At 44.6% G+C, this 23,598-nt stretch overlaps 1 protein-coding gene across 5 annotated transcripts in view; it reads right to left on the reverse strand.

The window, feature by feature from the left end:
- Positions 1–23,598, reverse strand: part of LOC118024003 (serine/threonine-protein phosphatase 4 regulatory subunit 1-like) — an 81,979-nt gene that overhangs the window by 18,356 nt on the left and 40,025 nt on the right. For 4 of the 5 annotated variants that reach the window (XR_004682976.1, XM_035025453.1, XM_035025454.1 and 1 more), the window contains 5 exons: positions 22,357–22,499; positions 13,533–13,679; positions 3,812–3,919; positions 2,698–2,763; positions 71–229 (listed from right to left, as the gene is read on the reverse strand). Coding sequence is in view for 4 of the 5 variants with exons in the window: in XM_035025453.1 (XP_034881344.1) it covers positions 71–229; positions 2,698–2,763; positions 3,812–3,919; positions 13,533–13,679; positions 22,357–22,499 (623 nt within the window). In the remaining variant the exon portion in view is untranslated. The remainder of the gene's footprint in view (positions 1–70; positions 230–2,697; positions 2,764–3,811; positions 3,920–13,532; positions 13,680–22,356; positions 22,500–23,598) is intronic. The other variant, XM_035025455.1, reaches the window with a different exon arrangement.

Raw genomic sequence — 23,598 nt, forward strand, 5'->3', positions numbered from 1 at the left:
CAGAGGCCAAGATGAGGCCAGTCAGCGAGCTGCGGCTGGTGGCCCACGCGGCCGAGCTGCCCGCACTTACCCATCGGCAGGGGTCGCTGATGAGCTTGATGAAGAGGGGTGACAGCTGGGCTCTGCGGACCTCGGGGGACGCGCTGTAGGACACCGCCATGAAGCACTCTGCGCAGGCTTTTCGCATCCCCCAAACATTATCTGAGCAGAGCTCAAAAAATTTTGGGATCTACCAAAGCAAATAAAACCATGCTACTCAAACTTGGCTACCCTGAGGAACGGCAGAACCTTTTTTAATGACGTAATTAAGGCACAGCCATAAATTAACGACCAAGAAGAGGGAAATATATACTAGTCTAAAAGGAATCATTTGAGACAAAGAGAAATTATGGTAAGAAAAATAAAGAAACATTTCCTTTACCTCTTAATTCTAGTAAATGACTTGGTTAAAAGGCAGAATGACTAATATTCACATAGCTATGTGAATTATATAGAGAAAAATTGTGAAATGACCTTGAAATTGAGTGCATATCCCAACTAGCTCACCCATCCAGGTATTACGATCTTTAACTAGGGTCTTTTAGTGATAGGAGGTATATTGTTAAAAACCGATAGTAATGCAAATAATTCCTGTTCACAGAAATGCAAATTGTGTCCAGTGGAATGCACCTGATTATCACCCTGGATGCTGAGCAATTTTGAATCCCCTTGCAAGGTCACTTCAGTATCCTCTGGTCTGACCATACATGTGTGGTACTTTGAGTTCTCCATTAAGCCAGGTATTGTACCTTACTGTTTCCCTCGTGAATAAATGACTTAAATCAAATCTTTGGCATGTTCGCTTTCCATCTGTATGAAGGTCATGATCACATCGTCTTTTAAAATTTATCCTTTAATGGGGCGCCTGGGTGCCTCAGTCGGTTAAACATCTGACTCTTGGGGCGCCTGGGTGGCTCAGTCGTTAAGCATCTGCCTTCGGCTCAGGTCATGATCCCAGGGTTCTGGGATCGAGCCCCACATCGGGCTCCCTGCTCGGCGGGAAGCCTGCTTCTCCCTCTCCCACTCCCCCTGCTTGTGTTCCCTCTCCTGCTGTGTCTCTCTCTATCAAATAAATAAATAAAATCTTTAAAAAAAAAAATCTGACTCTTGATTTCGGCTCAGGTCATGATCTCAGGGTCATGAGATCGAGTGGGGCATCAGGCTCTGCACTGGGCATGCAGCCTGCTTAAGATTCTCTCTCTCCCTCTCCCTCTGCCCATTCCCCCTGCTCCTGTGCTCTTTCTCTAAAAAATAATAAATAAAATTTATCCTTTAAAAATGAGGCTCTGTTTTTTATATCTTAATGTAAAATAATCAGCCAAAATGCCCCCCAAATGGGAATATATGATCATGGAAATATCCGCCCACAGGAAGGTTAGTATGTTGGTCACTGCTGTTCTTCATTCAGATACATTAAGTAGAAGACAACAGTTGCTGTACATTCAGAACGACAGCCCACTAAAAATTATTTTGGGGTCAGAACTATGCTGACATGGCTTGCACTTGAAATAAAATAAAATGAGCTTCTGAACTTAAATTTAAAAATCAATTTAAAGAGTATACTTTTTTGAGGTTAAATTCTAACCACACAGGTTAGATATCCTGTCCAATAAAAATCCTGTCCAGTAAAAGTCAAATAAAAATACAGGTTGGATATCCTGTCAAATAAAAGTGGCAAGCACTTATTTAGCATAGTTCTGCATAGGCACCAGGGAAACAGAGCTGAACATGATAGGGTGAAGATCCCACATCAGCAAAACTATAATGAGGTGTGATAAGAGACACGCATGTACTCTGAGCAAAATGTTATGGGGATGCTGAAAAGGGAGAAATTAATTCTCTCTGGCACAGTGGGTAGGTGAGTCTAGACAAGGAGAGGACTTGACAGAGGCATATGCACATTCAAACTGGGTTTGAAGTGTGAGTTGGGTCCCACCAGGTGGGGAAGACACTGGAAAGAGAGGGGCAGTAATGAGCAGAGGTGTGGAAGGGGGAAAAGCAGAAAGCCTCAAGGGAGCTGAAAAGCCACCCACTGGCTAGTGAAGTGGTTCTCTGCCCTGCTGTGCATCAGAATCATGAGGGGATTTATCAGAAATGCAGACCCCTGGGCCTTACCTGCCTCCCCGCCTCCCTGCCCATCCCATGAGTCAGATGCATGGCCAAAGGTGAGACCTGCCCAGGCCGGGACAGTGTTCAGACTTGAGGAAGGCAGCTGGAGGTGAGGCAGGAAAGGCACTGATGAGGGGACCCAAAAGGCCAAAAAGAGTCTGGATTTTAACCTGTAACCTAGAAAAATCCCACTGGTCTTGAAGCCCAGGAGTGAGATGGTAGAACAGTGTTCTAGAAAGAGCAGTGGAAAAGAGACAGATAGAGTGGCTTAGACAGTGAGAAGAGACCAGGGAAAGCGACCAGTGAGGAGGTAGCAGCAAAAGCCCACAGGAAAGTGGGCTGGGGTGACATCCACGCCGTTCCATGGACCAGCTGCCTACCGCTTATGAAAAAACGTTGGCTTCGGAAGTCAAGAAATTTGGAACTGATGAATGCAAAATTGAGCTGTCATTCCAAAGTAACAGATTCATAAATACAAAACTTCACAACCAATTCTAAAAGCACCCTAAGAAATGCACTAGCAATTACGACTGGCAAAACTTCACATACCAAAAATTTCTCAGTGGCTTCTTGTCCAACGGCGTGACAAATATCACCAAAATTTGTAGCACACACCTTAAAAAGGCAAAAGGCATACCTGTTATTGTCTGCTTTTTTTTTTTTTAAAGATTTTATTTATTCATTTGACAGAGAGAGACACAGCGAGAGAGAGGGAACACAAGCGAGGGGAGTGGGAGAGGGAGAAGAAGGCTTCCCGCGGAGCAGGGAGCCCGATGTGGGGCTCGATCCCAGGACCCTGGGATCATGACCTGAGCTGAAGGCAGTCGCTTAACCAACTGAGCCACCCAGGCGCCCCTGTCTGCTTCTTTTTTGTCTTCCCAAATTGTGACAGCCAACAAGCAGAAGCTTCGGGGGCAATGACTCCTCTAGCCAGGCACCTAACAAGCACTTACCGAGCCCACCACCCACACAGGCTAGCCCGGTGCCTCCAGCACACTGGAAACAGAAGATTTACAACACAGTACCAAATCCTAGCACTTTCTGGCTCCTAATTGATCTCCATACATAATGCATTTGGTTAGCAATAAAGCGAAAGAGACCCTTACTATTCTCTGCATGGTAAATGAGACCGATCTTCTTGCCGATGCGTCATGAGGAGAGACCAGAGGGAAGAGGGCCGGTTATGCAGCAAGGAGGAGGAAGAGGACAAGGAGGCTGTTGAGGGAGGTGTGGCAATGGCCTTTGAAAGGAAGAATCTGGTAACCAAGTGAACAAGCGACTGAAAGGGAAGGGGAAGGCAGGGGTTGGCGTTGGAAGGTATGGCAAAGGTAAGAGGTTCTGAGCAAAGTAGGCCAGATCATGAAAGGCCGTGCATGTCAGGGCAAGGGCATCTAACTGCAAGCAGCAAGGTCCCAGAGCTGGTCCTTCTGTGTCTAAGAGCAACGGGCTTACTCTCACAGGATCTCGTCCTCAGGTCCCTATGCACGCCCTAGTTTCTGTAAAAATGGGCAACGCTGCTCACACGTTTTCCTCACACAGGTCACAGGGGTCACATTTCTCTTCCAGCCTGCATCTACTGAAGAAGTCAGGACACTTCCAAGGAATCGATTTTGAATTTTCTAACTTTTTGAATTTGTCAAGTTTTGAAACTATATGTCCCAACCTTCCGGACTTGAAAGAACTTCCCATCACCACACAATTCGCAGAATCGAGGCAGCAGCAGGCTTTCAACTGTGCTCTTGCTCAGCATGGAAGCCAGTTTGCAGATTATCTATAAATGAGAGAAAAATCAGAGTCACTTGAAATACCAAAGCACATGTATCGCACCACGTATCACTAATTAAATTCCAAAAGCTGATATTCAAAATATTGCCAAAATACCCAGGAAGTAAACACAGAACACCTTCTTTTGAGTTTTGTCAAGTGATGCGATCAATAGAAGGCCAAATTTTCCTCAAGGTTTACTCAGATAAGAGTCTGTCTGAAGCTCAAGAGCTGCCATTTGCCAGGTACCCAGCATATGTCTGAAACATCAATGAATACTTTTTGTGTTCTAACTCATTTTACTTCCCCCAAACCCTATGACCTGGGTATTATTTATCCTTACTTTTGCAGATAGGGACACTAACACTCAAAGAGGTTAAATGATATGACTAAAAACCCAGCAGTGCTGAGGCGGGACACACAACTGGTCAGAGAGTAAAAGCAACCCAGGAATTGCACTACGGGGAATTTACCCCCAAAATACAAAAACACTAATTCAAATGGATACATGTACCCCTATGTTTATTGCAGCACTATTTACAACAGCCAAAGTATGGAAGCAGCTCAAGTGTCCATTGACAGACGACTGTATACAGAAGATGTGGGTGTATGTGTGTGTGTGTGTGTGTACATATATGTATATATATGTGATGGAATATTACTCAGCCATAAAAAAGATGAAATCTTGCCATTTGCAATGACATGGATGGAGCTAGAGGGTATAATGCTAAGCAAAATAAGTCCATTAGAGAAAAACAAATACCATATAATTTCACTCATATGTGGAATTTAAGAAACAAAAGAGCAAAGTAAAAAAAAGAGAGAGAGGCAAAACCAAGAAAGAGACTCTTAACTACAGAGAACAAATTGATGGTCACCAGAGGGGAGGAAGGTAGGGGGACGGGGAAATAGGTGATGGGGATGAAGGAGTACACTTGTCATGATGAACACTGGGTGTTGTATGGAAGTGCTGAATCACTGGGTTGTATACCTGAAACTAACATTACACTGTATGTTAACTATACTGCAATTAAAATAAAATAAATAAAATAAAAAGAAAATGACTGGTAGGCACTGGAGAGTGACCAGGTGCTGGTGGAAACTGAAGGAAAGCAGATCCTTGAGAGAAGGAGCCATGCTGGGTAAAATGTGCATTGCTCCTGCTTTTCTGCCCAAGCACACCCCCTGTTCTGCATGGCTATGCAGTGTAGCTAGACCTCAAGCAAAAGTTATAGCTTTACTGGCTTGAAAAGTAAGAGAACAAAGAGTGAGGTTGCCAAAGCAGCCAAAAAGTGAGGGTAGAAATCCTGGGAAGGAAGGAAGGAAGCAAGCAAGCAAGCTAAAAAAGGGAGAGCCCCCAAATCTGTGATCAAATACTACTCTAATCCTTGGCTGAACTCGGAGCGGTGCATACACAGAGGAGATGGTAAGGTTCACAGGAAAAAGCCAAATGCTTGAAAGCAGAAGGAACTGAGCGGTTTCAGCTGCTGACTATTACAGAGGAAAGAGAATCTGAACTCTTTGCTAGAACAAAGTCAACACTCTTCAGAAGAAAGTAACTGAATCCAGAGTTTCTGCAATGTTTCATCAGGAAGCTAATAAGAGGCAATAAAAAATTCATAGACATTACACTTATCATGATGAACACTGAGTAACGTATAGAATTGCTGATGTATAGAATTGCTGAATCACTACATTGTTCATCTGAAATTAATATAACTCTGTATGTTAATTACAGTGGAATTAAAATTAAAAACTTAATATTGAAAAAAAACAGGTATCTAGAAAAAAATCCATAGACATGAGAGGAAATAGGAAAATGTGACCCATAGTCACAAGAAAAATATGTCAGTAGAAACAAACTCATAGAAGATCCAGACGTTAGCATCAGCAGACTTTTAAAAGGCTTTAAAGCAGCTGTTATAAATATGCTCAAAAAAAATATGAACTAGTCATACTGAATGAACAGATAGGAAATCTCATCAAAGAAATGGAAACTATAATAAAGAACCAACCAAGCCTGCTGGTAATAACATAGTAACTTGGTCCAACATACCCTCCGGCACATAACAATTAGAGAATCTTGAAAAAAAATTAAAAACTACCGTTTGAGACCCTGGAGAGCAACCAAATGGCAGAAGCTAGAGGGGAGGTTATCCTTCAAAGATGAACTACAATGAGAAAGATCTGGAAGATAGATCCAAAATCTGTGTATTCAATTTGCTGAGATCTCTGGCTGACTGCTAAATTATATATACATGCATGGGGAAGATCCCAGGGGACCCAGCAAAGGAGCAGTGGCCGGAAACAAAGTAAAGTGAGCAGATATTTCAGCAGCTGCTTACCACCAAGGAGAGAGCAGGGAGGTGTAGACCAGACAAGACACATGCCTGCTACATCAAAAATCACTTTAGAGCACTTTATAAAATGAAATAGACATCTAGTACCGAAAAAAAAAAAAAATCACTTTAGAGAAATAAAACAGAATCCAGAGTCTCTGCAGTGTATCACTTGTAATGTCTGGTGTTCAATTAAAAATAACTACCTATGTGTTGACAGGAAAAGGTGACCCATCATAAAGAAAAAAAGCACTCGACGGAAATCAACACCAAGATGTTCCAAATGTCACAACTCTTACACAAGGACTTTTAAAAAGCTACTATAAATATAACAAGGATTAAGAGGAAAATGTAAGCATAAAAAACATATGAAGAATCTCTATATCACAGAGATACAGAAACTATAAAACAGGTCAGAGTGGAAATTCTAGAGTTGAAAGGTACAATAACTGAAATTAAAAACCTAATGGGTAGACCTACCAACAGGTCAGAGATGACAAGAGTCACTGAACTTAAAGACAGATCAATAAAAATGATCAAATCTGAACATCAGAGAGAAAAATGACTAAAACAACAAAAAGAACCTCAAAGACCTGTGGGGCAATAGGAAGCACCCCAACTTTGCATAATCTGAGTCCCAGACAGAAAGGAGAAAGAGAATGGTGCAGAAAAAAAGTACTCAGAGGAACACTAGCCCAAAACTTCCCTAATCAGGCGAAGAGCATCAACACACAAATCCAAGGACTTCACAAAAGGCAAAGCAGGATAAGCATTCACTCTGCAAAGATAAAGAGAAAAATCTTAAGAGCAAGCAGAGAAAAGAAGGATGCTATAAATATAGTACAGTATGCATGACAGCTGACTTCTCCAGAAGACAACAGGATGAGATTTTAAAGCGATGCCAGAAAAAAACAAAAACAAACCAATCAACCCACAAGTCAATATCCAGTAAAACTATTAGCCAACAGTGAAGGCAAAATAAAGGCATTTCTGGATAAAAAGAGAAATCTCATTCTCAGCCAATCAAGCTCAAAAAAGAACTTAGGTTCTTTAGGCTGAAAGTATGATATCAGATGGAAACTCAGATCCAGGAAAGAAAGGAAGAGTACCAAAAATGGTAAAAATGTGAGTATAAAAGGCTATTTTTTCTCTTTTCTTAATTTCTTCAAAAGATATAATTGTTTAAATCAAAATTTATAATATTGTATTACCAGGTTAATAAGGGACATGTATGTCATAATGTATATGAAAACAATAGCACAGAGGAGGAGAGGGAGTGAATGGAATGACATTGTTGCAGGGTGCTACAGTTTTTCAAAATCCTCACAGAGGAATTAAAATATAGTACTATAAAATTACTCAACTAGTCCAAAAGAAGGCAGGAAAGAACAGAGGAACAAAAACAGATGAGACAAATGGAGAAAAAAAAAAACAAAACAAAGTGGTGGAACTACCAAATATAATCAATAATTATATTAAACATAAACAGACTAAAGACTCCAATTAAAAAGCAAAAACTGACAGACTGGATATAAAAGCAAAGCCCACCTCCATGCTAATGAAAGCAGGAACACTTTAAACATAAAGATATTTGTAAATTACTGTCAGAGATAATGTCATTCCCTAATAAAAGGGTCAATATAGCACAAAGATATAAACATAAAAGCTTTACATGCTTAAAAGGGAAAAGATGGACTTAAAAAGTTTTTCCTCCTTTATAATCTAGAAAAATATAAGCAAACTGAATTGAAGCAAATTGAAGTAAATAGCTTAAAAGGGAAAAGATGGACTTAAAAAGTTTTTCCTCCTTAATAATCTAGAAAAATATAAGCAAACTGAATTGAAGTAAATAGAAGGAAGTAAATAGAAAGTAGATATCAATGAAAAAGAAAATAATGAAATCAGCAAAACCAAAAATAGATTATTTGAAAATATCAATAAAATTGATAAAGCCCTAGCAAGACTGACGATCAAGAAAGAAAAAAAGGGGGGAGAAAACACAAATTACCAATATCATAAATGAAAGGGGAACATACTACAGATCTTACAGGCATGAAAGGGATAAGGATATTTTTTTTCAAGATTTTATATATTTATTTGAGAGAGAGAGAGCATGAGCATAAGCAGGGGTGGGGAGGGGCAGAGGGAAATCCCCACTGTGCAGGGAGCCAGATGCAGGGCTTGATCCCAGGACCCGGCGATCATGACCTGAGCCGAAGGCAGACACTTACCTGACTGAGCCACCCAGCATCCCGAAAGGGATAAGGAAATATTGCAAGCAACATTAGTCCAATAAATTTAACAACTTAGATGAAAGTAATAAATTCCCTAAAATGCACAACTTACCCACTGACACAGATGAAATAACAGATCTGAATATCCCCATATCTGAATTGGATTTGCTATCAAAAACCATCTCACAAAGAAAACCCTAGCACCAGAGGTTTTACTGGTGAATTCTAACAAATACTTAAGGGAAAAACAACACCAATTTTGAACAAAATCTTTCAGAAAATAGAAGAGCAGGGAATGTTTCCCAACTCATTTTTTGATGCCCAAATAACCCAGATTCTAAAACCTGACAAAAACTAATAGGAAAAGAAAATTGCCCACAATAGTCCTCTTGAATACAGATATGAAAATCAGCAACACAATGTAAGCAAATAATGGAGAACGGAGCACTCTTCATGGTGGAAGATCAACTTGAACCATCAATGGACACCATACTAGTAGGGGGAAGTCTGATGAAAAGCACACTCTGACTCCCCTTCTTACGTCCAGAGGAGAAAGTAGTACATAAAAACTGGGCAGACACCACCTCTATCTCCTAAGTCACCAGTTAATGACGGCCAAAGTCAGAACACACTGAAGTCTTGGGTCTCCCGCCATGATACATGAGAACACGTTTCTTCACCTTTCTTGTCAGAAATGCAGAGCCTGAATCTAATCATGAGGAAACACTAGACAAACCCAAACTGGGAGACATTCTGCCCAAGAACTGGCCTGTGCTCTTCCAACACGTTAACGTTACAAAATTCAAAGGCTCAGGATCTGTTCCAGATACAAGGAGACCAAAGTGTTGTGACAATTCCGTGCACTGTGTGATCCTGGACTGGATCCCAGACAAATGACAACATCTGCATGTGAACTGTGGATGAGATATTAGCATCATATCAAAGTTAGACTTCCTGATTTTGATCGATGTGCTATGGTTGTTTAAGAGAGTATTTCCTTGTTTTTAGGAAATACATACTGAAAAATGTGGGACGAAAAGGGCATAATGCCTCCAATTTCCTCTCAAATGGCTCAGAAAAATACTTAATCATACATGTATGTGTATCTGTGTGTGTGTAAGGACAGAGACTGTAATAAACTACAGGAGAACCTGATAGAGGGTATACAAGAGTTCAAGAGTCCGTTCCTGAAAATTTTCTACAAGTTTAAAACTAAAACAAAATGAAAAATCACCCCCCAAAATTTTTAAAGAACTCTCCCACTCCCCCCACCAAAGAAAAAAAGATGGAAGGAGGAAGAAGGGGGAGGACTTCCTGTCTCTGCGGTCTGCTCTTCCCACTGTACACACGGCCTTAGCAGAAAAAGGTCCTGGGTTAGCAGCTCACCCACAACTACTTGGAATCTGCACACAGCAAACATGAGGGAAAAGCACACTGAGACTGGCAGGAAGAGGAGTGGGGCCGAGGGGAGGGGAAATGATCCCCCCAAAACGAAAAGGCTTGCATCTTCCGAGCTCGGAGGACACATCTCTCTGACCTGACTCGAGGCAGAGTTGTACAGAGTGGTGGCCACAATAAATGAGCACGCAAAGCTCCCGTATCCAGGGGAACAGACAACTGAAGACTGCCCAGTAGCTCCGTCTACCCCTCTCCATCTGCCACACCCACATGACCTTATTACTACCAGTATAAAACAAATACAGAGTCATTAAAAGCCAGCCAGCGCACCAAGTGACAAGAAATGATATTCCCGTGGCCCTGGGAACTACTTGCATGGAATGACGATCTTCACTTAGTTGCCTGGAGCCAACTATTCTTTATAATACACAACCACAACATTCTTTTTAAATAAATGCACAAATAAAAATGAGCTTAAAAATAGGAATGACGACAAAAAATGAGGAAGCCTTAATGTGAAAACGTGTTGAGAGAGAAAAATAGGCTTCTGACAATTAGTTATAATCTCAGAATGCTAATGGCCTTCCTGCAAGCAAGAGGAATTATAATTGGTCTCTGGTGGCCTGTTTATGCTGTCTAGATATAATTACAGGATGCAGCGCCTTCAGTTTTTACCGATTCATTCATTCAACAACTAACATTTATTTAGTACTGACTCTGGGCCTGGCACTGTGCTGGATGCCGATGGTGGAAAGACACCTGTGTTTAGAAGCTCATACTTTTGAAGGAGAAATAAACAAGTCAAGTTCACAATTCGATTGCTAAAGGAGGGAGTCACAGACATTGTCTGCCATCTATAGAAAGATTTCACAAACCAAAATGCACATGTCTGTGAGAAAGCAGGATGGAAGAAACCAGCCTGTAATTTACACTGCATAACTCAATTTAAAAATGCCCAGGCCATGTCTACTTGGCTACCTTTGATTTCCCTAATCAAGTATGCACTAGGGTTGCTGGCACCAGAATCAACTGACTGTAACCCCTAACGAGAATGAAAAGGCGAGAGCACAGACACACATTTTGCCGATGGAGGCATGCAGGTTCCTTTGGGCAAGAAGCAATTCCTTTAGAACCACACTATTCTGGGATGGTGCGTGTTTACGGACAGGGGGCTGTAGCAGCATTCACACCACGTGGCTGGAAAGAGAGCCCCAAACAAGCAGCACGACTGGTTTCTCTCCTCACCCATCACCCTCCTCACCAGCACATGGGGCCCGCAGTATCTGGGGGTCACTCACAGCCCAGCTGGGAACCCTGCCCTCCTTGGGGAGCTCTCCAAACCACACATTTGGGCTGCTTCTCCTTGAGGAATGAAAGCCACTCTCTCTATCCGTCCTGTCACTTCCTAGCTAACGAGAACAGCGCCCTCCGGGATTCTCGACACCGGGTGCCCAAGGAGTAAGATCCGTCCAGCGACCCCTTCCCCTTGGCCTCCAGGAGAGGAACTCCGGGGCTCCAGGAAAGGAACACAGGACAGCTTCCAAATCTGACCGAAGCATGCAGGGGCCTGGCCAGGCACCCCGAATCCTGCTTCCAACAAGGCTCCGTGGGGAGAGAAGTGGAGGTCCTCCAGAAATACCCTGAAACGTAGGTGCACCTCAGCCTGAGGAGGGTTCAAGACTAATTGTTCTTGGCAGCCACATTTGAAAGCTTACACATTCGAGTAATGATATCAGCCACTCACTTAGAATGAAAAATACAATTTATGTGAACTAATTTGTTCTGTAAGTGAGTTGTGGAGATAGCTTTTTGAAGGCTTGTTGTATTTTCCAAATATTTTCACCGGAAGAAGAAGAGGGAGGAGGAGGACAGTGAGGAGAAGGAGGAAAAGAATATTGCTGGCAAGAATGGAGTGGCTGAAAACAAAACAAAATAAAAATCATGCAAAAACGCCTTGAGCATTATTTTTCACGCTATTATCCGTCTTGAGGGATAAGATATTTGGTTGTCGGTTGTAACCTTGGAAACTTGCCTAACCAACTTTCCAACAAAGAAGAAGATCTAGCTGGCAAAGTTCACTGCTCAACTGCCAAATATTCCAACTAAATGATATTATCCAGGTTCATTTTGCAAAATAAATTTAATTTCTTATAGGGAAACTTGAAATTTATAAAAGAACCCTGGAGAATTTGAATTTTAATAATCAATTATTCTTCAGCCTGATTCATCTTATAAACATATGGAATATGCAAAAACTTAAATTAGTTTAAAAAGCCAGCCCTGTAACTCATAGTTGAGGAAAACTTTTACATAAATGAAGAATAATTGCCAAATGCTCTGATGCTATAATACAATTTTTTAGCTCCACACTCTATGTTTCCTCACTTTGAAAAAGAATTCCTTTTTCCAATGTCATTCTTTTCCAACCAAGAAAACAATTATCTTCTAGATATTATTGTACTCATAACGAAGGCCCATGATTTTTTTTTTTTTAATCCTTAGGTATGATTTTCCTAAAATGCTGGGATAATCCTGAGTCTTCTGTAAGAGAAACAGGGGGCTGTTCTGTGCAGCACCGTCTGCCTGGGTCAGGGGAGGGAAGGAGCCACAGAGAAGAAGATGGCCACAGATGACCTTCCCTTGGGCCACAAAGGAGAAGGCATGAGGACAAGCCAGGGAGTCTGTGTCTGGGGAAGTACGGGAGAGCTACCACTGGCTCAGCAGCAGCTACTATGTGAATGAGGGTTCCAGAAGCAAGTAGAAAGTCCTTGACTCTACAGTCACGTTATGAAGGGTACAGGGTCTTACAAACCCAAGGAAACCACAAAATTAACTATTAAAGGAAGAAGAAATTTAGTGTTTGTACTAGTCCTTTAACTGTACACCTTTAATGGGTATGAGCAGATGCTTCGATAGGGCACATCCCAAACTGCCGTGGACATTCTGGCCACACCTGCACTCTTCAGAGTGGACTCTCATATCTACTCACATACCTACCCAGCACTCTCTTATCCTAAACTATACACAGACACTCACGTCTACTGGATTTTCTTGAACTGCCCAACCACAACCTAAAATCATCACCCATACTAGACTGGGTTCTGTACTCTGGGAAACAGGGCTCATGATCCCAGTGGGTCCAAAGACTGATTTACCTGTAAATCTCTGCATCTTGCCTCACCTCAGCCTAAACTACTTTGATTTCGACAGCTTTGCCATCTTAAAACACCTGGTGATCTAAGGATAATCATTTCTTTTTTTTTTTTTTTAAAGATTTTATTTATTTATTTGACAGAGACAGAGATAGCGAGAGCAGGAACACAAGCAGAGGGAGTGGGAGAGGGAGAGCAGGCTTCCCGCCCAGGAGGGAACCTGATGTGGGACTCGATCCCAGGACCCTGAGATCATGACCTGAGCCGAAGGCAGACGCTTAACGACTGAGCCACCCAGGCGCCCGGATAATCATTTCTAAAACATGCTCAGATCTGAACTGTGAACGTTCTCTGACCCAGGCCACGTCGCCAGCCACCTTGTTTAGGGGGAAAGTGCTGGCCAACAATGAACACATGTGAAACCTCAAGTCATGCACACCCCAAATTATGGGACAATCCACCAAGGTGTGGGGCTATCGTTCCCTACACAGACTTACGTTCACAGCTTCTGCTTTATATTCGTCATCACTGTCTGGGGCAGAGAGTGCCAGCAGGATTGGACACACTTTGTTTTCAATATCATGTTGGGAAATTAGATCTTGTTCCAGAAGAATCAAGAGTACTTCCTGACTTGATTTTCTAACCTAGAAGAGGAAACAAAGGCAAAAGGTGAAACACCAAATGAGCTGAAGTGCTCTCAGGATCCAGACCAAACTCCCTGAGCAGAGTGCCAAGCTGACCGCCCTGTCTTCTGCGGCACACGCGAACCACACAGGGCGTCTGGCCCGCCACGTGTACTGCCAACCCAAGGCCTCAAAATACGCCGCTCCCTCTGCCTGGCTGGTTCCTACCGTTCCTTTCTCAGGCCAAACATCCCCTTCCCCAGGACCCCATTCAGGTCATGTCCCCCATCTGTCCTCCAACAGTGCCCCCCACTTTGCCCTCATGGCTCAGACCCCGGATTTCTGCACAGACACACCCACACACGTCCACAGAAGGCCATGGGGCAGGGGCCCAGAGATGAGCCCCAACGAGGCAGGACTCGGAAGCCTCCTCAGTCCCAGAGAGGAGGGGCGAGCGAGCACTAGAAGGCAGAGGGACCCCAAAAAGCTGGACAGAGAACATATCTGGGGACGTGAAAGCACAGAAAACTCCCAACTTACAGAGCAAGGAATGGAAGATGCAGCCCATTGCAGTGACACTAAAGGAGGGAAAGAGCACCGGGACCCAGAGCGCACACAGAGTGGCAGGCGAGCAGACAGCAGTTACAAAATAAGCTACGGAGGCACTCTGACATGGAAGCTTCCAAACAAGTGACAAGATGAAAACGGTATTTTAGAAAGATCATTCCGGCAGCGGTGTTCCAAGTCAACCGGAGGTGATGAAAGGCTGAGGGCAGAGAGGTCAGCCAGGTAGCCACCGCAACAGCCCCGGAGGGAGGGGCGGGCAGAGGAAAGGGGATGCCCCGGCAATATTACCAGGCCTGGGTGACAGGACACAGTGTCCAGCCAGAGGCAGTGAAAGTCCCCCATAACTCGGAGATGTCAGACACTTATTGAGCTCTCCAGCACATGCCAGGAGCAGAGAACGTGCGAGGTGCGAGGAGCACAGCCGAGGGCAGACCCTTCGGCCGCCTCGCTACATGACTCAGTCCCAGGTGGCAGCTGAGGACTCCAGAGGGCGGCAGCGCAGGGAGGACACGGCAGGCGGGGGCAGGCGGGCAGGTCCTCGGCTGAGGACATGGAGCAGAATGTCAAAGGCAGTCAGAAGCCTGCTGAGGGCAGGGGGTGAAGGGTGGACTCCAAACGTTATGTACCTCCAACCTTTGGAGTCTTTGAATGTGACCTTTTGTGGAAAAAGGGTCTCTGCCGATGTGATTGGGGGTCACATTAAGGACCTGAGGTCACCTGGCATTAGCAGGGTGACCCTAAGGGCAATCACAAGTGTCCTTATAAGAGAAAGGCAAGGGGAGAGGACAGACAGAAGAGGAGGAGGCCACAGGAAAACAGAGGCAGAGGCTAGGGCGACGTAGCTGGAAACCAAGGGGGTCCACACCTCCAGAAGCTGGAAGAGACAAGGAACAGAATCTCCCCTGGAGCCTCCAGAGTGAGCAAGACCCGATGATACCTTGATCTTGGACTTCCAGCCTCCCCACCTGTGCGAGAATAAATGTGTGCTGTTTTAAGCCCCCAGCTTGTGGTGCTTGGTTACGGCTGCCCCTGGGGACTGTTAGAGCAAGCAAGGAAAGGGAGAGGACAATGGGCTCAAAGATAGGAGATGAGCTCTGGGGACACAGGGCAAGTCAGGGCACGGCACCTCAAGCAACCCAGGGGAAGCTGAAGCCAGCTGGGGTGGGGCAGGGCACTGGGGAGCCCCAAGGGTTGGAAAGCAGAGGAGTGACAAGAGCAGACAAAGCTTCAGTGAGGGTGACAGTTTAAGCCTCAAGTGGCTCTAAAAGCTGCAAGAGCGGGCGAGGGGCTCCCAGGCAGAGATGCTCTGGCTGAGGCCTGGAATTCGGGAGGGCAGGGGGGCCAGAAAGGACAGGGGAGGTTTGAGAGACACTGCTGCAGAGAGCTAAGCTCGTCACTGGAAAACCAAATATGACCCTGGGGTCTTTGCCTCAGGCCACCAATCACCAAATGGAAAAAATGGAGAAGGAACACTGAAGGTAAAGAGAACTGGGGTGGGTGTCTGAGCTTGGGGGGGCCCAATGTGATACACTGGATGCCTCGGGAGAACCGTCACTGGGCGGTGCAGGCTCGTGAACTCCTGGGGGAGAGACAGCCCTGTGCACGTGGCTCTGCTCCACCCCGGAAGCAGACGAGATCACCAAGGGAATCCTGACACAGTAAGAAAAAGACCAGACCACGCCCTGGAGAGCGGGCAAGGGCCAGGGCCAGCGCTGGAGCTTAGGGAAGAGCAGACCAGCAGGAAAGGAAGGGGTGGGGGGACACTTGGGTCACCCACAGGAGACCCTGCACTGGTTTCCAGGCCGCACCCCATCTGCATCCTCTGGGGCCAGGGGCTGAGGGCTCTCTGAGCCTCGGCTTCTTGTCTGTAGAAGTACACAGTGACAGCACCCGCCTCCAAGGGCAGCTGTGGGGTGATACAACCTACAGACACGAAGGGCTCAGAACAGTGTGTGGGGTGCGATGCCTGGGTGGCTCAGTCAGTTAAGCATCTGCCTTCGGCTCAGGTCATGATCCCAGCGTTCTGGGATCGAGCCCCATGTCCAGGCTCCCTGCTCAGTGGGGAGTCTGCTTCTCCCTTCTCCCTTCTCCCCCTGATCTTACACTCTTGCGTGGGTGCTCTCTCTCTCTCTCTCTCCCTCCCCCTCTCAAATAAATAAATAAATAAATAAATAAATAAATAAATAAATAAAAAAGAACAGGGTGTGGGGTCCGGTCTCCCCCAAATGAATCCTGCTTTACTGTGACTAAAATCATATGACTAGTTGCCAAGAGAGGGATGTAAGAGGTAATAAGACCATCCCAGTGCACACTGACCTAATGCTGAGCTCCAAAAGGAACAGAAAACATGTCTCCGCCACCTGTGCATCCCATCGGTGGGGGAGAGCAATGCTAAATGTCTAGGAGGCAGCCAAGAAAGGTTTCTTCAAAGACCCAAAAGTCGTTAATGGTGACAAATGGTGCAAAAAAAAAATCAAGTAAAAGCAAAAAAGAAGTCACTGGATAGATAAATAAATTGTGGGAAGAATATAAATGCAATACCATCACCTGGTTAAAATGAATGACCACGAGCTCTTGGGATCGATGTGGATAGATCTTAAAAAGGGAGGGATAAAAGCAAGTGGCAGAATGGAAAGTACAGTGTGATGCCATTTATATAAGGTTTTAAAGCACCTAAAACAAGACACTCTCTTATTCAGGGCCACTTACACGAGTGGTGGGACTATAAAACTCTGGACACCCCAGGACTCAGGGTAGTGGTTTCCTACAAAAGGGGAGGGAGGGAGAACGGCCTGGGGAGGGCACAGCACAGTTTTAACCGGATCTACAACCTATACATAAAAAATTAAACAGGTCTAAAGCAAAATTACAAAAGTTTAACATTTGTTGAGTGAGTGTAATAGGTATATGGGTACTTATTACACAATCCTCTCGTGTGATTAAAACATCTCATGGTTTTTTAAAAATCAAAACTATCTTTGAAGAAACAAAAACACCGGATTTCACAGTGAGACGAGCTGAGTCCACGGCAAGACATCTCTCGGCTGCAGTGGGGCCAGCTGCTGCCTGGCTGGGAGCCCATGCAGGGCAGAGGATGCAGAGCTTCCTTTTTCGAGAAGCTTGGCAGTGGGGGAAGGGAGTGGTGGTACGCTCAGGGGAGAGATCAGGGCACAGAGGGTTGAGGGAGATGGAGGCATGATGAAAATCAAAAGAGAAAAGCCAATGAGAGAGACTGGAAAAATGGACCAGCTCTGAGACAAGAAGATGGGAACAAAGAGGAAAATGAAGACATCGCACTGAAGAGGGGCTGGGACCCCCGTGTCCCCTGAGAGAGAAGGCAAGTAGCTCAGGACAGCCAGAAAAATGTGGCCACACTAGCAAACGGAGAGGTGGCAGCTGCCTCAGTCCCACAACACACTACTAAAACTCCACCAGGTACCAGGCCCTGTGCTTGGGCACGGAGACAATCAAGTAAGACACAGTTCCTACAGTCAGTGCTCAGAGAAAATACTAGTCACGACATCCAGAAGAGCCTGGGCGGTCCCAACACATACACCAGATGAGCCTCGGGAAACGGGGCCTGGCATCCCGGGCTCCCTCGGCAGCTCATGGCGCCCCAACACACACACCACATTTCTCTGCCCTCGGCTCTCGCACCTCCAAAACAAAGGAATGAGCAAGCATGCCCATACTTCACAGGGTGGTTACGAAGAGTAAACAAGATAATCCTCACTAATCCTGGAGCACAGTATGTCACACCCTGAGAGCTCAAGCAACACTAGCTGTTAGCAGTACCAGCAACGTGGTAATGATATCACTATCGTGCCTGATTTCATGATTTCATACCTCCCATGAGTCCCTGCAAAGCGCACTGGCCCTGAAGAGTACCTGATGACGAACGGAGGGAGGCCTGCGCCGCAGATGCTCGACCAACCTGACAGACCCACTCCCACAGGCAAAAAAATCTGAGTCTTGGCGGAACTCAGAATCCTACCTCCTCGGGGACCCTGCAGCATCGCCCCAGGGAGCAGGTCTGAAAGGGCTGGCCTCGGTTAAAGTGAGGAAGACATGGACAGGAGGAGAGGAGAGGCATCTGGAAGGAGCAAGGCCGCCAGCATGGGCAGAAGGGAAAGGGTGCACAGATGCAGCGGCCCACAGAGGAGTCGGCTGTGCCTGAAGGCATTAGAGTCTGAACGAAAAACCTTCAGGAAGATCGGACTCTGCCATATTTCTGTGTTTAAAGGTGACAGGAACGGAGAAGAGGGGGTGTACGCAAAAGAGTTCTGTTTATCATGGAAACAAAGGACACCTGGCAAGGCCTGGCTGGGCAGGGGGGCGGGAGAAGGGAGGGTTTTGATGGCCCCAGGCTGGGGCTCCAGGGAACCAAAGGAAGTATGAGCGGACCCACTTGTTGAGAGAATAGATGAAGATGAAGGCCTCTATTTTCTCACTCAAGCAAAAGGCAAGGTCGCCTGTTTGGTGGACGACAGGCCAAGGTGGAGAGGCTTGACGACAGTGGCAAAGGTCTGAAAGAGCAGCCTTGGATGATGTAAGACCCGCTGAGGAGGGATGAGCGGAAGGGTCGGCAGGCAGCGCGGTGAGTCTGGCTGCGATCGGAATCCCTACGTCTGTGATGGCACCAGTCAATGCATGGCAGCGGCCCCCACCCGCACCCCGCCCTAAACTCGGCCTCTGGGACCTGAGAGTCTGCGAGTTGTGGATGGGCGGACAGGCAAAGACAGAGTGGCGGAGGCACTGTCAGAAAGGAGTGCAGGCGCCTGGGTGGCTCAGTTGGTTAAGCGACTGCCTTTGGCTCAGGTCATGATCCTGGAGTCCCGGGATCGAGTCCCACATCGGGCTCCCTGCTCAGCAGGGGGTCTGCTTCTCCCTCTGCCCTCTTCCCTCTCGTGCTCTCTGTCTCTCATTCTCTCTCTCTCAAATAAACAAATAAAATCTTTAAAAAAAAAAAAAGAAAGAAAGGAGTGCAGATGGGGAGGCCATCAGAAAGGGGAGGCTGAGGGAGGGGGCACCCAAAGCAGAACAGGAAATGAAGGCAGGAGGACAAGGAGAGGTGGAAGCCACAGGCCTCTAGGACAGGAAGGCTCAGGGTGGTGGCAGAGCAAGGAGGGACAGGAGAGAGCCTGGGGTCCAAATCACAGTTCCAGCCACTCCCCTTCTGGAACCAAACAGATGGCAGTGATATATGACAAAGGTCAAGGATACGTCAAGTTCTTTGACCCAGTACAATCTCATCTTCAAGAATATATCCAAAGGAAAAAAGAACAGCCAATGGAAGACTATAACCACATCCTTTATAATGCTCACTGCATCCACTGCACCAAAAGGCTGAAAGAAAGCTAAGCATTCAACAAAAGTAAAAACACAAAGATTATGAAGATGTACAATGTCTACTACATGCCAGTGAGCTTTCTGGGGCAGGAAATCTGTCCTACTCATGTCTTTATCCCCAGCACAAAGCACCACGCTCGGCTCATAACGGGCATTCAGAAGCCGTCAGAATAAATGAATGAATGGGAGAAACTGCATCACATTATGATTAGACCCATGTGGGAAAAAATGGAAGCACCTGAAGAAGAAAATGCAAAAATAATCAAAATACTGCCATTTGGAGAGTGGAAAAAGGAGGACTTTCTTCCTTATTCGAATACTACATTTAATCGTGTCACAGTATAACAGTTAAAGTATTCGCTCTTTAAAAATGCTTAGATTAAGGGAGAAATACAAGCCAAAACTGCAGAACTTCTTGAAAACAACAATAATGAAAACTTGGCATATCATTAAAAATTATAAATATGGGGGCACCTGGGTGGCTCAGTTAAACATCCAACTCTTGATTTCAGCTCAGGTCATGATCTCAGGGTCGTGAAATCGAGCCCCGCGTCCCACTCTGTGCTGGGCGTGGAGCTGCTTGGGATTCTCTCTCTCCCTCTCCCTCTGCCCCTCCCCCTGCCTTGTGCTCTCCCGCTCGCTCTCTCTCTAAAAAAAAAAAAAAATTATAAATACCTTTAGCCTTTGTGCAAATCCATTCCCACAATAACTCAGAAATAGAAAGGCTGCAAGGCTACTTGTTGCAACAATTTTGAAGTGACAAAACAGTAGAAATAACCCAAATGTCTATCAATAAACCATGCCACACCTCCCCAGCGGAGTACATGCTGCTAGAAAAAGGGATGAGGAAGCTTTGCCCCACCTGCTACGGATTGATCTGCAGAATACCCTGGACAGCGGGGAAAGCAAGGGACAGAGTACCATGCACAGTATGCCACTTGCATCTGAGAAAGTAACACGGGGGTGCAGAACAAAAGGACATGTGCATATGTGCTTCGAGTTATCTGTGTGTATTTTTTAAAGGTAAGAATAAACCAAAACCTGGAAAAAATGGCTATCTACAGGGGAGGGAGGGAACAGATGGGCGAGATAGGGATGGAAGTCAGATTTTTCTTTTCTTTTTTTTTTAAAGATTGTATTTATTTATTTTAGAGAGGAGGAGGGGCAGAAGGGGAGGGAGAGGGAGAGAGAGAGAATCTCGAGCAGACTCTGCACTGAGCATGGAGCCCAACACGGGGCTCAATCTCACGATCCTGAGATCATGACCTGAGCTGAAACCAAGAGTCGGACCCTTAACCAACTGAGCCACCCGGGTGCCCCAGAAGTCAGATTTTTCCGAATGTACTTTGTTTTACAGTTTGACTTGGAATTATGTAAAAACATTTTAAATAATTATTAAGTCTAAATTAAATCAAAATGTAAAAGCTAAAGCAATTCCTAAAAATAAAAAATAAATGAGCCTAAGTGTGGATCAAGTTGGCAGCTTAGGCACAAAGAGAAGGGTTCATACAAGTGACTTTGGAACACAGTCTCATTAATATTATGTTAATACGACTGTACATCTCTAGTGGGAGACAGCCCCAACACAAAAAGAACAGCAAAGAAATCTCAAACTATATTCAGCTATCCCACCATACTGTTAGCAATCATACTGGTATTTTTATTTTGGACACACACACACACACACGGACACATTAATGCCATTAAGAAGCAAGATTTATACTGTGGAAAAAAAAAGTTATGAATATCAAATCAAATAAGTAAAAGCCCTATAATCCTAAATGTGATGTTGGAAATATCAATACATACTCTTGGCAAAGAATTCTGTAATGAACAGAGAAGGCTGACACACCCAAACACAATCCAATGCTCACACTTCCTGAGTGCTTCCTGATCTGATGCAGCAGGAAAACACAGAGGCGGCTAAAAAGGATTCTCACTACACTGCATAAAACTCTGAATCTGACCGAGCCTCTAGACTTAACTAGCAGTTCAGAGGACGTACTGGGAATAGAGGAACATTTCAAACCACACTATGGGGATGTGATCAGCCAGATCCCAAATGCAGGGACTCCTAGAGGTTAATGACCTAGTTTCCCAGAGCAGGGGAGTAAATGGGAGGATGAACGATTATAAATTAAGAGAGATTTAAAAGGCACATCCACCAAATGCCATGTGTGGACCTCATATGGATTCTGATTTAAAGAGACTGCCCCAAAAAAAAACAGATTTCTGAGAAAACTGGAAAAGTTTCAACAACGACTTGAGATTACATGATATTAAGGATCTATTGATAATTTTTATCCATGTGACAATGGAATTGCTATTATGTTTTTTTAAAAAGTGTCTATATTTCTCAGAGAGTAATACTAAAGCATTTACGGTTAAAATGACATGGTATCTGGGAAATGCTTTTATCTGGGTTGGATTATCTCAAGATAAATGAAAACAGACTGGTCAAATGTTAATGACGGTCAAAGCTGGGTGCATTCATTTGGACATGGACATTCATTTTAAGATTCTCTCTGATGCTGTGTGTTTGAAATTTTCCATAAGAAAAAGTTAAAAAAAAAAAAAGAAAAGAAAAGAAAAGAAATATCTCATGATAAATAAGAGTGAGTGCTATCTATCTGCCTGCGTGACTTGAGGAACCAGGCACAAACAGGTCTTTTGTTCTTGAATTGCTTAACTCTGAGAAGCTGCTCTCGGAATTATGAATATCAGCTCAAATAAGACTAAGGGGAATTTGCTGCACAGATCTTCAGGTCACAGTTTTTCACACCTGGTTGTTTGGATCCGTGAGGTACCGCACTACAATCGGTGTGAGATATTCAGAGAGCACCACTGGAAAATTTGATCTGTTTTCTTGTAAAAAAACAGCAATAGGAGGAATCTGTTCCATCAGCTCAGTCCGCACTGTGGGCTCTGCAGCAATAAAAAATCAGAAAAGAATTATATAAGAATAAGCCAAGCAGCTTATAGAGTATATAGTGATAGTTTCTAGCTTTTCTTACTAAAATACTTCATCAAGGAAATTAGACAAATGCAGTTTAAAAATCATTTCCCATTTAGACTATTTATGCTACAGACAGGCTTAAAAAGCTAATAAGCTATGTGGCAATATAAAAACATAAAAGGAAGAGAGAATGACAACTCTATTATAACAAGCCATATATAAATCGAGGAGGGAGCAAGAAGTCTGCATGCTGGGCCAGCGTCCAAAAGCCATTACAACTAATGGCATATATGCCAGACCTATGGGTTGTGCTTATTTAAATTCCAGCCAGAATGTATACATTATAAATAATTCTTTCATAAATGCACTCCCCCACAATCCACGCATCCCAATTATTTCTAAGGCAAAGCATTAAACAAAAGAGAGGCTCTAGCTCCAATATACCACATTAAATTTAACACAAATATATAATTGCTTCAGCACTGTAAATGGTGACTCATTCACAAAGAAAATCCATTTAAGGACTCAAAACATCCACTTGGGCCTTCTAAAAGCATTGTGTCATATTCATATGAATATTTTAAATGAATACGGGAGCTATGTGGAAGGCTTATTTTTCTATTTTCAGTTAAAATGATCAAAATCTAAAGCAAGTGTAAGATTCCCGAAACTTTCTGAAGCTGTTCACCAATCATCACAAATGGGGGGGAGGGTGGGGGGGCTGGAGGACAGCTATCAGCTGCGGCAGCCCCAGCACCTGCTCCTCTCACTCCTCTCTCCTGTGTGTATGGGGGAGGAGAGCATGCGAGGGACCTCTTCCTGTCTCCCGCACAGCAGCGTGCTTCCCTCCCAGGACAGCAATCATGGAGAGATAGAAAGAGAAAGAAAAATCAAGAGTAGCCTACAAAGATCATAGGTGAGGGAAACTAATGACTCGGCTTGTTCTAATCCAAAAGGCTTCTTTTGATTTGGTATTTCTTAGCAACCAACAGGCTGGGAAAACTCACGAACTACAAAGGCCTTAACTGCCACGGCAGATAGCATTCATGGCCATTAGTCATTCTAATT

This window comes from Mirounga leonina, unplaced genomic scaffold (genome assembly GCF_011800145.1).
Source record: "Mirounga leonina isolate KUSES-001 unplaced genomic scaffold, KU_Mleo_1.0 Mir_195, whole genome shotgun sequence".
In the NCBI taxonomy this organism is placed as follows: Eukaryota; Metazoa; Chordata; class Mammalia; order Carnivora; family Phocidae; genus Mirounga; species Mirounga leonina.